Below are 16,928 nucleotides of genomic sequence, written 5' to 3' on the forward strand. Positions count from 1 at the left end.
AAAGAGTATTCAATAAAATTCGAGGGTGATTCTCTCGAGACCAGGAGAATACCGAACGTGTTCTTACGTATTGCATGAAGGAGTTGTGATGTTTTGCAGTTCATGTGAGGCCACAGAGGAGAAAATTATGTATGAAAGAATTAAATACTTGCATCAGAAATTTGGACGGAAATAGTTCGTACGTACGTACTGGTTGTTAAAAGTTTGTGCATCATGTTTCTTTTCATAAACATTCATTTTTAGAAGGTGTAAAATTTATTATTAAAAAATTAATTTTTTATGTAGATCTTATATTTATTCATTTTTTTTAAAAAGAATGCGCGACATTTACATAACTTATGATTGTATTTAATAATACTCTAGTCATAAAGAGATTATATAAAAATAAACAAATTAATGTGATTTGTCTGATTATAAAATTATTTTTATTGTAAAATATATTTAACGAATCGCATAAAATTATATTAAATTATAAAATTATTTTATTATAATCTATTTATAGTTTCAGCATTTTTAGTAACAGTAGAGGGGTGTTAAAAGTCAAATTGTTGAAATTCTCGTGTGTTTTGTCCTAAGAGGTGTTCTTGACTATTGTTGACTGACCGTATGTTATACTTGCTCTTAGGTTATTTGTGTCATGTTTTGCTTCAGATCGGTCAAAATCACGTTTCTGAATATATATAATTGAATTTTGTATCGGTTTGTTTTATTCCTTGGGCTCAGTATATTTGAAACTCTCTCTTACATAAGAAATAGTTCATTCTATTAATAAGAAGTCTCATGGTGGCAATATCATCCTCGAAGGGATATGGTTAAAGCGTATAATCGGATTGACTGGCACTTCTTATTGGAGGTTCTTCGTTACTTCGGTTTTGCCCCTCAGGTATGTGACTTACTTTGGACTTACTTTTTGTCGCTTTGGTATTCAGTTATGATGAATGGGACCTCAAAGGTTTTTTCGAAGGCGGTCAAGGTTTGCGTCAGGAGGATCCTCTCTTTCCTTATCTGTTTATTATTCTTCAAAAGATTCTCTCTAGACTCCTAAAGAACAATGTGATGGAGAATAGATTCGTTCAATTTTCTCAAGCCCAAGCTATGATTCAAATATCCTATCTCATGTATGCTGATGACGTGGTGATTTTTACCAATGGTAGCACAAGATCTATTCAGGAGCTTTTATCTATTTTAGACACATATGAGAAGTGGTCAGGCCAGAGGATTAATAAAGAAAAAACTGCAATACTTTTTTCTCAAAAAATTTCTTTAGGTCGTAAGAGAGCTCTTATGCGTATCATTGGGTTTTCAAAAGGTTTTTTTCCTTCCAAATATTTAGGGGTGCCTATTATTTTGGGAAGGCTTAAGCACATTCATCTTGCATAGATGATTAATAAAGTTCAGAATAAAATTAGTAGTTGAAAGATAAAGCTTCTTTCTTCAGGAGGTCGCCTTATTTTACTTCGGCATGTGCTCTCTAGTATGGCTTTGCATTTGTTTGGTGTTTTATAGGTTCCTCAATCCACTATCAAAGAGCTGCACTGATTGATTAGTAATTTTTTTGGGGTGAGGCAAATGGGAAAGGGAAGAAAAAATGAGTGACTTGGCACTATCTAAACCAGTGGAGGAAGGAGGACTAGCTTTACGTAACCTAGATGACATGCAAAAAGCTTTGCATATGAAGTTCGCTTGGAATTTACTCTAAGGTAATTCTCTTTGGGCTCAATTCTTTAAAGGTAAATATGTGGGTTCTAAACCTTGGACTCTCATTAATATGAACAAGGGTATGAGATTTTGGAAGATGATTGTTAAAAGTATTATGTTGGTCCAGGATAATTCGAAGTGGCATATTAGTGAAGGTAACCTTTTGTAATGTCCGTCCTTATAGTGGGACTTTTATAAAATGATTTTAGGAAAGAACAACGGGAATTACCATTCGATTTAAAAAGTTTTACTTCCATACCCAAGGTGCATGACTCTACGGTATAAAATAAAATGTGTTTTGAGAATAAAAGAGGTTTACAGCGAAAAACATCAATTTTAACAATAAAAATGCCTCTCATACATTTAAACACTCATGCCTAGACTTCCGTGCTCTTCCCCATGGGTCGTGTCCGTCCTTTTGCATGCTGCTCATTCGGTTCCTGTGGGAGAAGAGCATGCATAAAAACTAAAATGAGTCGATGACTCATAAGCATTACTTCATACAGTTAAAATATAATAACATAGGTTTTCATTCATGCATTCATCATGCCATACATACTATACGTAAATGCATGCGTGCGTTCATTTGAAAACATCATTGGACGAGGTTTTTCTTTAAAAAGGGGTTTTCTCTTCGTAAAACGTTTCTCTCGTTAGTGCCTTCATTTCTTAAAGAATATGATGCATTCATACATTTATACATTATTTCTTATCACTTTCATTGGTCGATACATACTGTTATGCCCCGTGTGTTGAGGTTAGTGATCTTTTTTTGGACCCGGACTCCGCCTATGGCCGCGGGTTAGGAATCCCTTTTCAGTTAGGGGGCAGAACTGGGTGCACTACCAGTACCACTTACTTGGCATTGCAATCTGCCCATTTATTCGATACCCTTTTCATTCATTCATGTGGCCGTTACATCTTTTCATGCATTAAATGTTCAGTCATTTCATTCAGTCCAGTCCTTTCTTTTCAGTTCATTTCAGCTCTATCTTTCATTTAACAGTTCGTCATAGAAAACGTCATTTAAAAGCATGGGCTTAAACATCTTCTTTCATGGAATCCATAAAACATCGGTTCATGGCATCCTTAAAATATCAGTTCGTTAGGGATCTCTTAAAACAACATACTTTCTTCGCATCTTTTAAAGCGTCAGTTAAAGCATCAGGCACAAGCCTCAATGTTGATTTTCTTGAAAAATACATACAATAGATACTGCGTATAGTCATCCATTCACATGCGTATAATTAATACTTTTAGATGCGTAAAAAGGGGTTGCCAAGGAGGGATGTATATATGTATACCTTTGAACACTTATACTTATCACTTTTTTCGTAAAACGTCCTTCATGTCGTTTAGTAAGGCATCGTAAGGAAAAAACATTTCATTTTCATTTCTTATATTTTGGAAAACTCTGGAAGAGTATGAACGTAATACTTACCTGGACTCCATGCTACTTTCATATCATGCAGTCCATTCATGTGCGTGGCAGATGGCAACCTACATGCATACACATAACCTTGGTGTCATTCTTTATCTATTACATAAACAACTAAACTTAGAAAACATAAACTACAATTCACTTGGAACACTCTCCTTCTATCCCTTGCTCTTACGTGCTTTTTACTATTTTAAAAGCTTCAGGATCCACTTACGCTCACTACATCTTCCAAACTCAAGGTCTTACCTCGAGTGTCCATCCACTAAAGTGAACCCATGATTCACCTTAGGATTAAGACACTAAGACCTTCATCTTACTATTCCTATTGACCACATTCCAACGCATGATTCCGACCAACGGAGTCACGTATCCCAATCCTAGACAATACACCCGTCACTACCTTCATGCACCTTAGCTCACACTACATCCTCATTCTCATCCATACACCCCACATGGCTCTAAGCCAACTCTGAGGCTTAAGCACCGTGTGCCTGTACTTAGGACAGATTACTCATTATATATGGTGAATCCGTCCGGCACATGTGTCTCATTAGATTACACATGTACCTTACCCCTTCATCACCTAAGACCAACATATAACACACTGATCATATGCTCATAGGGACAAGCGCCATACTCCGATACCAACATTCTCTTAACCCAGCTAGCATGACTTTTCATGCTACCCGTCCCTTAGTTCATCCCAACATTTAACACGACAAAACTCCATTCACAATTACGTCACGTCATATAGCTCAAGACTACTCCCAAGCTACACTGTGACAGTGTCATGTCACCTGACATCCCGTTACTTCATTTCTACGCCAACTACTAACTCATCACGAGTATGGTCCCTCACGTACTCTTGTCACATCGTGACATCTCGTTACGTTCTTGCTACATCATTCCTATACTAATGCCTCACCCATCACAAGTACAATTGCTAGAAACCATGTCACTTCGTGACAATCCCTAGTCATGCTTCCACTGCGCACTCTTATACTTGTTCTGCCACTTCACATATACTCCCAGCTATAAGTCAATCATGGTGACACTTGTCACCTCAGACTACAGGCTACATCACAGCTACTTCGGGATACTATTCCACAGTTCCCGACACTACTCACCACGTTCTACGCCCATCAACCACACAATCATCCTTATCTTTGCGACACGCCACACGGTGTATCGTTGCGCCTCATGGAGTACGCTCCACGTGTACTCCATCCATATGCGCTATGACCCATCACCACTATGGCACACCCGCCATATGGTGCATCACTCCACCACATGGAGTACACTCCATGTGTACTCCCTTCACACATGCTACGCCTCACAGAGTACACTCTACGTGTACTCTTCCCATTCCACCTTACGCCTGGAGGGTATATTTTATATATACTCTCCTTATCCCACACTATGCCACAAGAGTACACTTTTCGTGTACTCTCTTCCCAATCCACACAATGTCACATCATCACTACAGCACATACTTCATAACCACACTTCACAGCACAATCTACAACACTACACATCATACAATACAGATATGCCCAACACTTCACATACACAACACATCACGTCACCACACTACACAGCGAACTCCACAATACTAACAGTACAGTCCACAACCTAACCAACCAACCGACTAACATATAACATAAATAACAAGGGAAAGAGGGTTATACCATCATCGGGATAACCCGTACGTTGCTTATTTTTCGGAATGGCTAGTGGCGTTAGAAGCCACTAGCTTAGGCAGTAATGGTCACTACCGTGACCTTACAACAAGACTATCTCGTGGACCGGATCTAGGATTTTGGTGGGTAAATGTGGGCTATGCGAGGGTGGCCGACGTGGTGGGAGTTCATGGGTAGCAGTTAGCACCGCGTATGGTAGTGGTCAGCCACGTGCAGTGGCTGTCTTGGCCACTGGAGGTGGCTAGAGGTGCGGATCTAGAAGGGGTTGAGTATGGAGCGGCTTGGGAGGACCTTGGCGAGGCGGTGGTGGTGTAGGTAAGGTGGTGCTGCAGTTGTACGGCAGCAGATCTAAGCCGTGAGGTGGAGAGGAACCGTGGGAGAGTAAGAGAGCGTACAGGAGGAAGGAGGCTCGGCTGGGCATCAGGGTGGCTAGGGGAGGTCGTCGGTGGCCAGAGGAGGTTTCAGTAGTGGTGCGATGGCCAGGAGGCGGCGAACAGCGGTAGAAAGGAGAGAAACTCATGGGTTTCGTGCATGGTCTAGGGAGGAGCTACGACAGCTGGTTCGAGGGGAGGAGGAAGGGGGTAGTCCAGGGAGACCCGTGATGGTGCTCGGTGGCCGTGGGTGGCCGCTTACGGTGGTGGAAAGGGCTATGCACCATGAAACAATGCTTGGGTTGCTGCGGGCGTACGATGGGGAAGGTGGCTGCGAGGTGGAGGTTGGGTTCGGTGGTGGGGGCTCGTCGGCGTGAGAGGAGGCCGTTGGTAGTGGAGGTGAGACCGGGCGACGTACGGCGATGCCGGATTGGGCAAAGGAACAATCGGGCAAGAGGGAGAGGGGCGTGCGGCGTAAGTTGGGGGAGAGAGAGGAGAGAGAGAGGGAAAGGAAAAGTGAGGGAGAAAAAGAGGGGGTCTGGGTTTTAATCCTAATCCCTTCATCTTGGGATCCTTAAAACGATCTAACGATAGAGGATTAAAACACTAATTTGAAAATGCATAAATATTAACTTAATTAAAAGCACTAAGAGGAATTAAGGTAGAATATTATTTAAACTAAACTTTAGTTTAAAAAACAATATTCCTTCATCATTAATAAAATGATGAAGTTTTATTTAATATTTTTAAAAGAATAAAACCATATAATTAATTAGAGTTTTCAACATATTTCAAATTCTATAATATTTTAAATAATGGAAATCATTTTAATAATTGATATTAAAATGATTTCTGACAATTATAATATTTTTGGAACTCTTCAAAAATATTATAATTGGCTTATTTAAAAACAAACTCAGTTCAATAACACTAAAATATCCCATATAAATATTTTCAATGCATTTAAAACACTGTGCATACTTTAAAAATCACATAATATCTTTAAAAACAAGCCATCGAGATTCGACACACATAATGAGACTCACAGTCGCTAGAGAGAAGGGTGGAGTGATACATAATTTCTATACTCGAAACTTGCTTACATCATAAGGAAGGAGCGAGGTGTTACGCCTTTACTTTTGGTATGATAAATGGAGGGATCAGGGTCCTTTAATTAATGAACTTCCAATCATGGGTCGTCCTATGCTTAAAGTTATGGATTGTAAAATGTCTGACTCATGGGACATAGATTTGTTGGTTCAGTTGGTGGGGCATGATAAGGTGGAGGATATTATTGATGCTCTCTCTATTTGTAAGGGGGTTCTGATGTGTTGATTTGGACAAGGCATGACAGTGGTTGTTTCTCTACCAAATCAGCTTGGGATTGTATCCATCTAAGGGGTTCTATTATGGCAGGGCATACTTGGGTGTGGCATAAGATGCTTCCTCTGAAGGTTTTGATCCGGGTGGAAGGCTTGGAATAATGCTCTTAGTGTTGATGATCGCCTTTGTAGAATTGGTGTTCCAATTGTGTCTAGATGTGACTGTTGCGATGAGGGAAATTCTGAAGACCAAAATCATGTGTTGTTCCAAGGGAATTTTTCTAATAGGTCGTGGCGATATTGTGGCACTATCTTTGGTTTACCTATCGGTGGCAATTAGAAAGAGACAGTGGAGGCATGGTTTAGACATGCTACTACTTCTACCCAGGTGGGGATTCTTGTGGGGTTCCTCCCTTCTTTTCTTTGTTGGCATCGTAGATGTGTTGCTCGCATGGAGGGTCGACTAAAGTCGTTTAGTGTGGCTTGGCAATCCATTCAAAACTGGATTAGTGATATCTGTCAAGACATTCATAAGGTTTCTAAATGTTCCGGACATGATACTCAGGTTTTACATTCATTGTTTATTCCATCTTTAGTTCCGTCAAGGCATAGTCCTCAGTTGGTGGTCTAGAAAAAACCATGTCAAGGTTGGTTCAAGTTAAATACACATGGTAGCAGTTTTGGCAACACTGGGCTTTCAGGGGTGGGTGGTACTATCAGAGATGATCAAGGTAATTTGGTTCAAACTTTTGCTTCTTCTATAAACGTTGGATCGAATAACAGAGCTGAATTATTGGCCCTTCTGCATGGTCTTAAAGTCTGTAAAAATATGGGGATTGGTTTTGTGGATATTGAATTTGATTCTCAAGTGGTGGTGTTGTGGTGGAAGAGAAGAAGATGTGGAGCTTGGTATCTGGAAGATTACTGGGAGGAAATTCTTGCACTCATGGATTCTATGGTTTGCTCAGTGTGACATATATTCAGAGAGGGAAATAAAGCTACTAATTGGCTTGTAAAGTATGGTGCGATGAGTCAACAAATGGAGTGGCAAGTCCTTGGGGAAGTGCCGAGAATGCTGCGAGGCATCATCAGATTGGACAAGCTGGGTCTTCCTTCATTTCGCTGCTAATTATTTATATTGGTGTATTCTTGCTTATTCTATTTTTTTGTTTGTTATTATTTTCTTTTCTTTTTTGCAGGTGCTAACATTGTTTTTGCAGGTTGTGTGTTCCTTTTCGCTATGTTTGTATCGTCTTTTATTTTAGTTTATTTTGTATTGTGGACTTATAATTATTTGTAACCCTTAGGTGTCTGGTTGTAACTACGGTTTTCCTATGCCAAAAGTGAGGGTTATCCATAAACTTGGCGTACCGTCATTTTTTTTTTTTTTAAAAGATAAAGGTAAATCAATAACTAAAGGAAAATGTTGCTCATCCCATTGGGATTTTTCATTTTATTTTATTTTTACTTAGTGATTAAGGAAGTGTTTTTCATTAGTGTTGTAACTTTTCTATTTTTTAAAAAAATATTTAAAAGTGTTAAAAAAATACATGTGAAAAAAAGTAAAAAAAACACTCAAAATACACTAGTGGGACCCCCAGCTGGGCTCCCAACAGTGGTTGTAGAGCCACCCATAACAAAATATTGATGGCTCAATTCACGGCTCTAAGTATTGTTCAGAGGATATATTATTATATAGAGAATCATTTCAGAGAGTTTGTATACTACACAAATACATTATCTAGTGTTTGAGCTATTGATAAGCTCTAAACCTGTGATCAGAGAGCTAAAAGCATGATCATTAGAACCTGTGATCATTGTGTCATCGACATAGACGTGGAAGTAAATTGTGACCGAGGTATCCTTGTATACAAATCAAGATGTGTCACCTTTGGAGTTTGTAAAGCCAAGGGAGAGAAGCTTGTCACTTAGTCGAGAATACCAAGCTCTTAGAGCTTGTTTTAAACTGTAAATGACTTTGTGAAGTTTGCACACATGGTTTGGCTTCTGAGGATGGACGAAATCTGGTGGTTGTTGCATATAAACTTCTTCTTGGAGAAAACTATGGAAAAATGCATTTTGTACATCTAATTGTCGACTAAACCAATGATGAGAAACTGCATGTGCAAGGATGAGTCTAATGGTGCACTAGATTGAAATGTCTTGAAAGTTGATTCCTTCTTGTTGATGATAGCCCTTGACTACAAGCCAGGCTTATAGCATTCCAATGAGCCATTCGGTCGTCGCTTGATTTTATAGACCCATCGGCACCCAACGATATTCATGTCAGAGATGGGCACTACAAGAGATGAGTGCAAGGTTCGTGATATGGTAGGAGGTGTGGGACTAGATGGGCAAGAGGGTGATGGATACGAGCCAAGGATGGAAGAAGTATTAGAAGATGGGGTGTTTGACGTAAGGGTTGAGACATGCTGAAGAGGGGGTTAGTCCAAGGTTAGATTGAATACTGGAGGTAGGCATAGTGGGTGTAATGTTGAGGTTTGCAAGAAGTGGATTGTGTCATTAGGTGGAGAATACATGGTAGGGTGGAAGTGGGCGAAGGGAAAATTGGACTCATTGAACACTACATGGCGGGAGGTGTAGACAGTGCAATGGAGGGGTCTAAACAAAGATAGCCATGATGTTTAGGACTTAGAGCTAGATAGACATTTTTTGGATTGAAAGTGCATTTTTTGACTGATATGGACTCAGGTAAGGCCAACACTCACATCCAAAAACACGCAATAAAGTGTAAGTAGGTGGGTTTTGGAATAGATGTTCAAAAGGGGGGATATTTGAGAAGCCAAGCATAGGGAGACGATTAATTAAGTAACGGGCGAGTCAAAAAGTAAAGTCCCAATACCGGTATGGGGCAAAAGCTTGGGAGAGTATGGCAAGCCAAGTTTCAGATATATGTCGATGCTGAAGTTCGACAAATCCATTTTATTGGTGAGTATAGGGACACATGAGATGATGTTGAATTCCAACCGGGGCGAGAAATTTGCCTAGGCTGTGATATTTACCACCCCCATCAGATTGAAGCATTTTAATTTTGTGATTAAAGTGACATTCAAAATGCAAAGAGAATGAGCAAAATGTAGGTAGCACATTAGACTTATTAGAGATGGGATATAACTAAGAAAATTTGCTATAATGATCAACAAAAAACACATAGTATTTATTACCAGTAGTAGAAAGACAGGGGGCAGGGCCCCAAACATCCGAAAGTATTAAATCTAAAGGACCTTGAGAAGAAGAGACAAACTACTCAAAAGGTAACTGGTGGCTTTTGCCAGGTTGACAAGTGCCACATACATTCTCTAATTTATTTAAAGACACTGGAAAAACCTACACGTTATGTAAGGTATCACACTAGATACAAACACCAACCCAGAACCTAGAACAACAAAAGAATGGAAACAAGAAAGTGATCAAGAAAATAAAGAAAGAAACCGAGAATCCACTTTATTGATTCTTGAATAAGGTTTTCGAGGAACCTTAAACCTCCATACACTTCCAGAAAATGATCTTAAGCAACTAAACAACTAACAATGAAGTTCTACTTAAGTATTTATACAGATGAATGTAAAAGAGTAATTAAAAGATGCCGTTCAGCCTCATTTGCCTTTCTTCCCTTCAAAGCCAAATGCACCGCTTCACTAATGGGATAAAACGCACCATTCCAAACTCCAATCCATTAATTTTGTTATTCACACTTTGCACCATTTCATTAAAGCTAAGCGCACCATTTTGTCTTAACCATGACCCTCACTTCTCTTCCTTCTTCGTAGCATTCAGAACTCAACCTCTCCTACCATACACCTTATAATCTATACCCCTTTAAGGACCTTGTCCACAAGGCCCTAACATTTCTCTCCTCCTCAAAGAACCTTTCCCACAAGGTGTAGGTAAAGATTCCTCAGCTTCCATAACAGTTCCCACATGCTGTCTTCGATTGGTGCCCCAAACCATTTAACCAATACTTTTGTTGATGCCTAGTTTCCCACCTTCTTCAATCTTCTTTCCAGTATTGCCTCACGCTCATGTTGAAGCCTTCCTTGCGTATCCAATGGAGGTAACACTGGTAGTGGAGAAACACCATGGCCCAACTTCTTCTTTAGGCATGATACATGGAAGACAAAACGTATTCTTGAATATGTTGGGAGATTCACCCTATAAGCAACTGATCCATTCTTTTCAACCACCTAGAATGGACCATAAAATCTTGGGCACAACTTCCAATTAGGCCTCATAGCAACTGTTTTTTGTTTATAAGGTTGAAGCTTCAAGAAAACCCAATTCCCTATCTAGGAAACTCTCTCAGTTCTCTCCATATTAGCAAAGAACTTCATCATTTGCTGAACCTTCTATATATTCTCCTTCAACAAGGACAACAACTCCTCTCTAGACTTCAATTGGTGATCCACAGCTGCATTAGCAGTTGTTCCAGGAACATATGAAAGTAATTTGGTAATGTTTAAATAATTAATTTATATTAATATTGTTTAATATATATGCAAAATTTAGAATATTTTGGGTGATAATATCTTTGTGTATATATTTTTTGAATGATGACTTTGAACTAAATTTTGATCAGAGAAAGGAGCATAAGACTGTCGATGAACTTATGTGTAATGCATTCCACAAATATAAGGTGAAGTGTCATGAGCATTACAATAAGTTTAAGAACAAGGAAGATGCACACCAGTAACATTTTCAAGATGTACAACCTTCAAATTGGAATAAACTTTGTGATATGTTCGAGAATCCATCATATAAGGTAAATTAAATGAATTTTTTTTCTACCCGTCTTATTTATAATTTTCATTTCCTAATATTTACAACTTATATGCAGGAGCGAAGTTCTATAAACAAAATAAATTGATCAAAGTTAAATATTTATTATCATGCAAGCTTAAGATCTTTCCATCGCTTTTCTAAGAAATTGGTACTGTTATTTTTTTTATTGTATATAGTTTGTTATTTGGAGGTATTCTAATGACTTTATATTTCAACAAATGCCTCTTGTAGCAAGAGTCAGATACCAATTATGATCTGATAAATTTTTTGCTACATCACATACTAATCGTAATGCAGAGTGAACTCATCCTGATACTCATGAAAATTATGTAAGCATTATAATTTGTTTTAATTAAACATATTTGAATATTTGTGACAATATTAATTCTTTCTCTTGTGTGCAGGATAAAATAGTTACCCTACGTACTAAATTTGTGTCAAATCAAAATTCTTCAACAAGTGATGTTGAAATTCTTACACAAGTTCTGGGTCAACGTTCAGGGTATCTAAGGGGTTTGGGTCGCTATGTAAAGCCTTCTAGCTCTTCCTCATGGTCCGGGTTTGCCTATAATACCTCTATAGCATTAGACAAAGCGAATTCCAAGATCGAAGAATTGACTGCAAGGTAGCATGAGTTAGAAGCTCGATTGGCAAAACAAGCAGATATGAAGATGCGCATGAAATAGTAAGAACAACAACAAGAAGAGTTTAGGAGAAATGTGCAACTCCAAATGCATATACTTATGCAACATTTCAGGCCTCCAAGCAACTGATTTACATTAAATGTAGAGATTTTGGCATCTATTTCTGTATGAATAACGCTAGTACTACTACTATTTTATTTATTTAGTTCGCACTTATTAGACTAGTTTTATGAGTATTGAACAAATTGTAATCTATTTTTTTAAACATTATGTATACTTATTTGGTTTTTAATTATTGGGTAAAATAAAATAGTTATTGTTCAAAAGGGAAAAAATTGTTGGAACAAGATGAGTAAAACCATTCAAATATTGATACAAAATATTCGAATGTAATCGAAATTAAACATTTGAACAGTACGTAAAATCGTTCGAACGAATCATCAAACGTGAACTAAATGTTAGAAATTCTACTAATATGAAATCGATTGATCCTATCATGGTCCGTTTGAACATTTCCTCATACCTATTTGGTCAAATGGACAGGTATCGATCGACACTCACGAATGACACATTCGAACATGAAATACGTTCGAACGTCAATTTTGTAACATTCGAACGTGATTCTGGTATAAATTCAAGCGTCCCAAAAAAAAAATACTCCATTCGAACGTAATCAAACAGTTCTGCTCAATTTCGTCCCAATGGATTTTTTAGGACGAAATTGATATTTTCGTCCCAAAAATCAATTTTGTCCCAAAATACCTTTTGGGATACTGTTATTGGAACGACCTTGGGACCTTTTTTTCGTTCCAATAAGTATTTTGGGACGAAATCCCAGTCTTTTGGTACTCTCGAACGACATTCAAGCATCCGAAAAGACAATATTCCGTTCGAACGTGATTAAACAATTCTGCTCAATGTCGTCCCAAAGATCTTTTTTAGGACGAAATTGATATATTTGTCCCAATATACCTTTCGGGACATTGTTATTTGAACGATCTTGAGATGTTTTTTTTCATTCTAAGAAGTATTTTGAAACAAAATTCCAATTTTTTAAGACAAAAATCGTCGTCCCAAAAAACCTTATATGTTGTAGTGCGTTCGTGTTTCTTGTAAGTCAGTAAAGGCAAACCGTGAGTATTATTAATGTTGTTGTTGGTCGTTATTTTTATTTACGAAAATTATGAAAATACTCTGTTTAAGTTTTTCATTAATTAGCTCCTGAGATCCTAAGATTATTATTCTTTTTTTAATTTATGAAAGAATTCATGTGTGACTTCGGTACTGGAGCATATTTCATTTCCACAACATCTCATCATGTTGCGCGTTTGTAGAGTCATATTTGATCATCTGTACGTACATTGCTGCATAAGTCGTCGCTTGAACAAGACATGATGCATGAATGGATACTAAGCAATTGATGTTTTTGAAGCTGTGGCGATTGCACATGACACCATCAGACCATGCGCGGATACAAAAATCTTCATTCACTTGTATTATTTTCAGAGCTAGGTAAAATAAATATTCATATATATATATATATATATATATCAATTTATATACACACAATCAATGAAATTAATCACCTCCAGGCTCCACCCACCTAAAAAACAAGTATAAGGTCGAGGATTTGAAAAATGAAAAGGGTTTTTGCCAACTGAATATACAATATATATTTCATGACTGAACTAAGTTTACTGTACCGCTATTATTACTCTCAGCATTTCTCCCCGGAAAGATGTTCAAATTCTGGGCACTCATGATTAGCAACTCTCTTGCTCTGTTGAGTATATCTGCGCTATCTCTTTGCATTTGCTGTCGTTTGGGACATTTAAGTAAGCTGATATATGTCTCCAAATCATGAACACATGAAGGGTTCTGCATGTCGTAGAAGTCAAGGGCAAGTTCCACACCCACGTGAGCATAACACGAGCAGCTCCATGGCAACTCATATCTTCCGGCCAAAACCCTGAAATTTTCGTTAAATAAAACCCCAGGCATCTTTGTGATTGGATCATTGACGTTCACTACTCTCAAGACTTTGACACCCAATTCCTCACAACGTTGCTTGAATCCGGCGTTCCCGACTCTGGGACCTCCAAATGAGAATACTGTGATTGGTATCTTGTGTCGGCTTGAATTCTCTTTGTCGTTCAGTCCGAGCTCGGCTATGTCGTAAGCAAGAAGAGCAGCCAGAGAGCTCCCCATGCTATGGCCTGCTAAAGTTATGCTAATTTTCTCACCTTTGTACTTGGTAAGCAGCCGGGATACCTCGGAAAGAAGCTGTTCGCGGCAACTTCCCAATCCAAATTTGCTGGAGCTCTCGTCCGAAGTGTACAAGCTCAGAAATCCAGCCTCTACCTTGACATCAGGCCGCAGATTGTTGGGGTCGAGGCGTGCCGGTGTCAGCGAGCTCATTAGATTTGTAATCCACTCTTGGTTAGTGACTGTTCCCCGGAAAGTAATGAGTATATCTCTCCTCCCGAGCCTACGGACGGAGTCGTCGCCGGAGACCGCAACGTATCCAATCCAACGTCCGCAAGAATCACCACTTTGGATCGGAATGTTGATGTCCGGAGTGGCGTAGATGTACTTGGTGACATGGTACCCGCAATTCCCCATCCCGACTTCCCGGAACATGTTCTTCTTCCCGTATTTGCAATTCAAGTAGCGTTTGGAGTTTGGGTTGAGGTCGAAAGCCTTGTAACACGCGGCGACAAACTCGCCGTACCGGACGATCTCTTGCTGAAGCAGAGGGTGCAATGGGTCGACAAGATTTTCCCAGTCGTTGGAACCTTGAATCTCTCTCCAAAGATGGGCCAAACCCGAGCTCGTTTTGAATGCCCTGCTTGTGACAGCAGTCGATGCTACAAGAGAAGCGACAACTGAGTGTCTGGCTGACAAGGTTTCAGCCTTCTTGGGCAAGAAAACCTGCCCAAAAGAATGCGACCGGGGTCTAACATTCTCGGAAAATGTAACATGGTTTGTGTTCATATTTGGGTTTGACATGAAAGCCGTGGAAGCCGCCATCGTAGCCTTATGAAAGAGAAAAAGGGAGAGAGAGAGAGAGCGAGAGAGAGAGAGAGACTATGGTGGACGGGGGAGGATCTGGGATTTGCATCGAGATCGATCAGGAATATATAGTAGAGAGCAAGGCACAAGATTCTGAGTAGGAGACTCTGTCGTAGACAAGAAAAGTGAACAGGTTGAAAAACAAAAAGGGGGATGTTGGGCGAAGATTTGACTGAGGGCATCCCGATTCCGAAGGTTTTAATAAGGGTCGGTTGGGGTTATATAAATATATTGTCGCATGCACATTTCCTTGCGTTCTCTCAACAAATCTCTCTGTTGCGGCTGGGGTTCAAAAAATAAAAGACAAACACAGAAAAAAGATAAAAAAAAAAAAAGAAAAAAAAAGAAAAGTGCCATTACTATATTAATTAAAGCCAATCTTAACCTTTCTAATCAAATAAGTGGGGGTTGACTTTTCAATCTTCTTTTTTATTTAACTGTGAGGGAGGAGTAGTGAGTGAATTGATTGGATCTTTACGTGCTAGTTACGCTTTGAAACATAACTCTCCCATACATGTACGTACATAGCTTTTGCTGCGCATATCTAACGGTATACTTTATAATCCAACCCACGTAAATATGGACCGAATTTGAAATCGAAATTTTTTATTTTTTTATTTCATTTAATTTAGATTGCGTTTAGATATTAAATTGAATTAAAATTATAAAATATTATTTTTTAATATTATTATTATTTTAGAATTTAAAAAAATTGAATTGCTTATTATATTTTATGTTAAAATTTAAAAAAATTATGATAATGAGTTGATGATCCAAAAATTATTAAAAAAAAGTTGTAATTTATTTCACCACGTATCTAATATGATTAAAATTTTTATGTTTTATTAATTAGCATATCATGATATATTGTATAAAAATTAAAATATCTATATTGATTTCAGACCGATTTTCAAAATATGAAAATTAAGACCAAACCGGTTACAAATCAATTGGGTCGGTTGAACCGATTTTCTTATTTCTTTTTGTTTTTCACCTTTTGTATATCTTTCAACCAAGTCATATTGTCCTTGAGGACGAGAGTATTTATTGAAGAGAAAAGCTTGTTGCTAGCGCCCTATGCAAGCGGCGTGCGAACGCGGCTTACGTGGCAAAAACAAAACGGTTCGTTTTGTGTTGTGTTGAAAACGATTCGATTCATTTCTCTCCTTTTGTTTTCCTCCTCAGTTTCCCTCAAATCCCTCCCTCCCTCTCTCTCAATCTTTCTTCCGCACGAAGCTTCCTTCCTCGACTCGTCGGCGCGAAGCGGCAGCCTCGACTCGGGGTTCCTCCCCTCTGGGCCATCCCTCAGCACGTCTATCCTCGGCTCGTCTCCCGTAGAACCGTTTCGGTTCCTCTCCCGCAGAACCGTTTCCACCGTGGAATCTCGTCTCCCACGAAGGCGAGATTTCTGGTCAGTTTCCCAATCTCAAACCCTAACCCGCAAAGATCCCGTTCATCCCGAAACCCTAACCCTAGCCATAGACCGCCCCAATCTCGTTCATCTAGAAACCCTAATCCTAGCCCGCCCCTTCCTGTTCATCCCGAAACCTAACCCTTCTAGTAATATTGTTAGGTCAGAGGTAATATTGATATTGAATTTATTATTTGTTGTCGAATCTATGATGGGGCTGATTGTGGATTTACTCTGTGAAGTTGTTCTTTACATTATTTGAACAAGTATGAGATTCTGATATTCCTATGGTAATTGTTAGTTCAGAGGTAATATTGATATTGAATTTATTATTTGTTGTCGAATTTTTGATGGGGCAGATTGTGGATTTACTTTGTGAAGTTGTTCTTTAGTTTATTTGAACAAATATGAGATTCTGATATTCCTATGGTAATTGTTAGGTCAGAGGTAATATTGATATTGAATTGAA

General features: G+C 38.7%; 1 protein-coding gene across 1 annotated transcript; it reads right to left on the reverse strand.

Moving 5' to 3' along the window:
- Nucleotides 1-13,653: 13,653 nt before the first annotated feature.
- On the reverse strand, nt 13,654-15,006 carry LOC121247299 (galactolipase DONGLE, chloroplastic-like). Its single transcript, XM_041145670.1, has one exon. The coding sequence runs from the start codon at nt 15,004-15,006 to the stop codon at nt 13,654-13,656; it is 1,353 nt and encodes a 450-aa protein (XP_041001604.1).
- Between the last annotated feature and the right edge of the window lie 1,922 nt (nt 15,007-16,928).

Source organism: Juglans microcarpa x Juglans regia, chromosome 1S (genome assembly GCF_004785595.1).
Source record: "Juglans microcarpa x Juglans regia isolate MS1-56 chromosome 1S, Jm3101_v1.0, whole genome shotgun sequence".
Taxonomy (NCBI): domain Eukaryota; kingdom Viridiplantae; phylum Streptophyta; class Magnoliopsida; order Fagales; family Juglandaceae; genus Juglans; species Juglans microcarpa x Juglans regia.

Excerpts from the sequence above, each read along its gene's own strand:
- LOC121247299 (XM_041145670.1), bottom strand. The coding sequence starts at position 15,006 with ATGGCGGCTTCCACGGCTTTCATGTCAAACCCAAATATGAACACAAAC.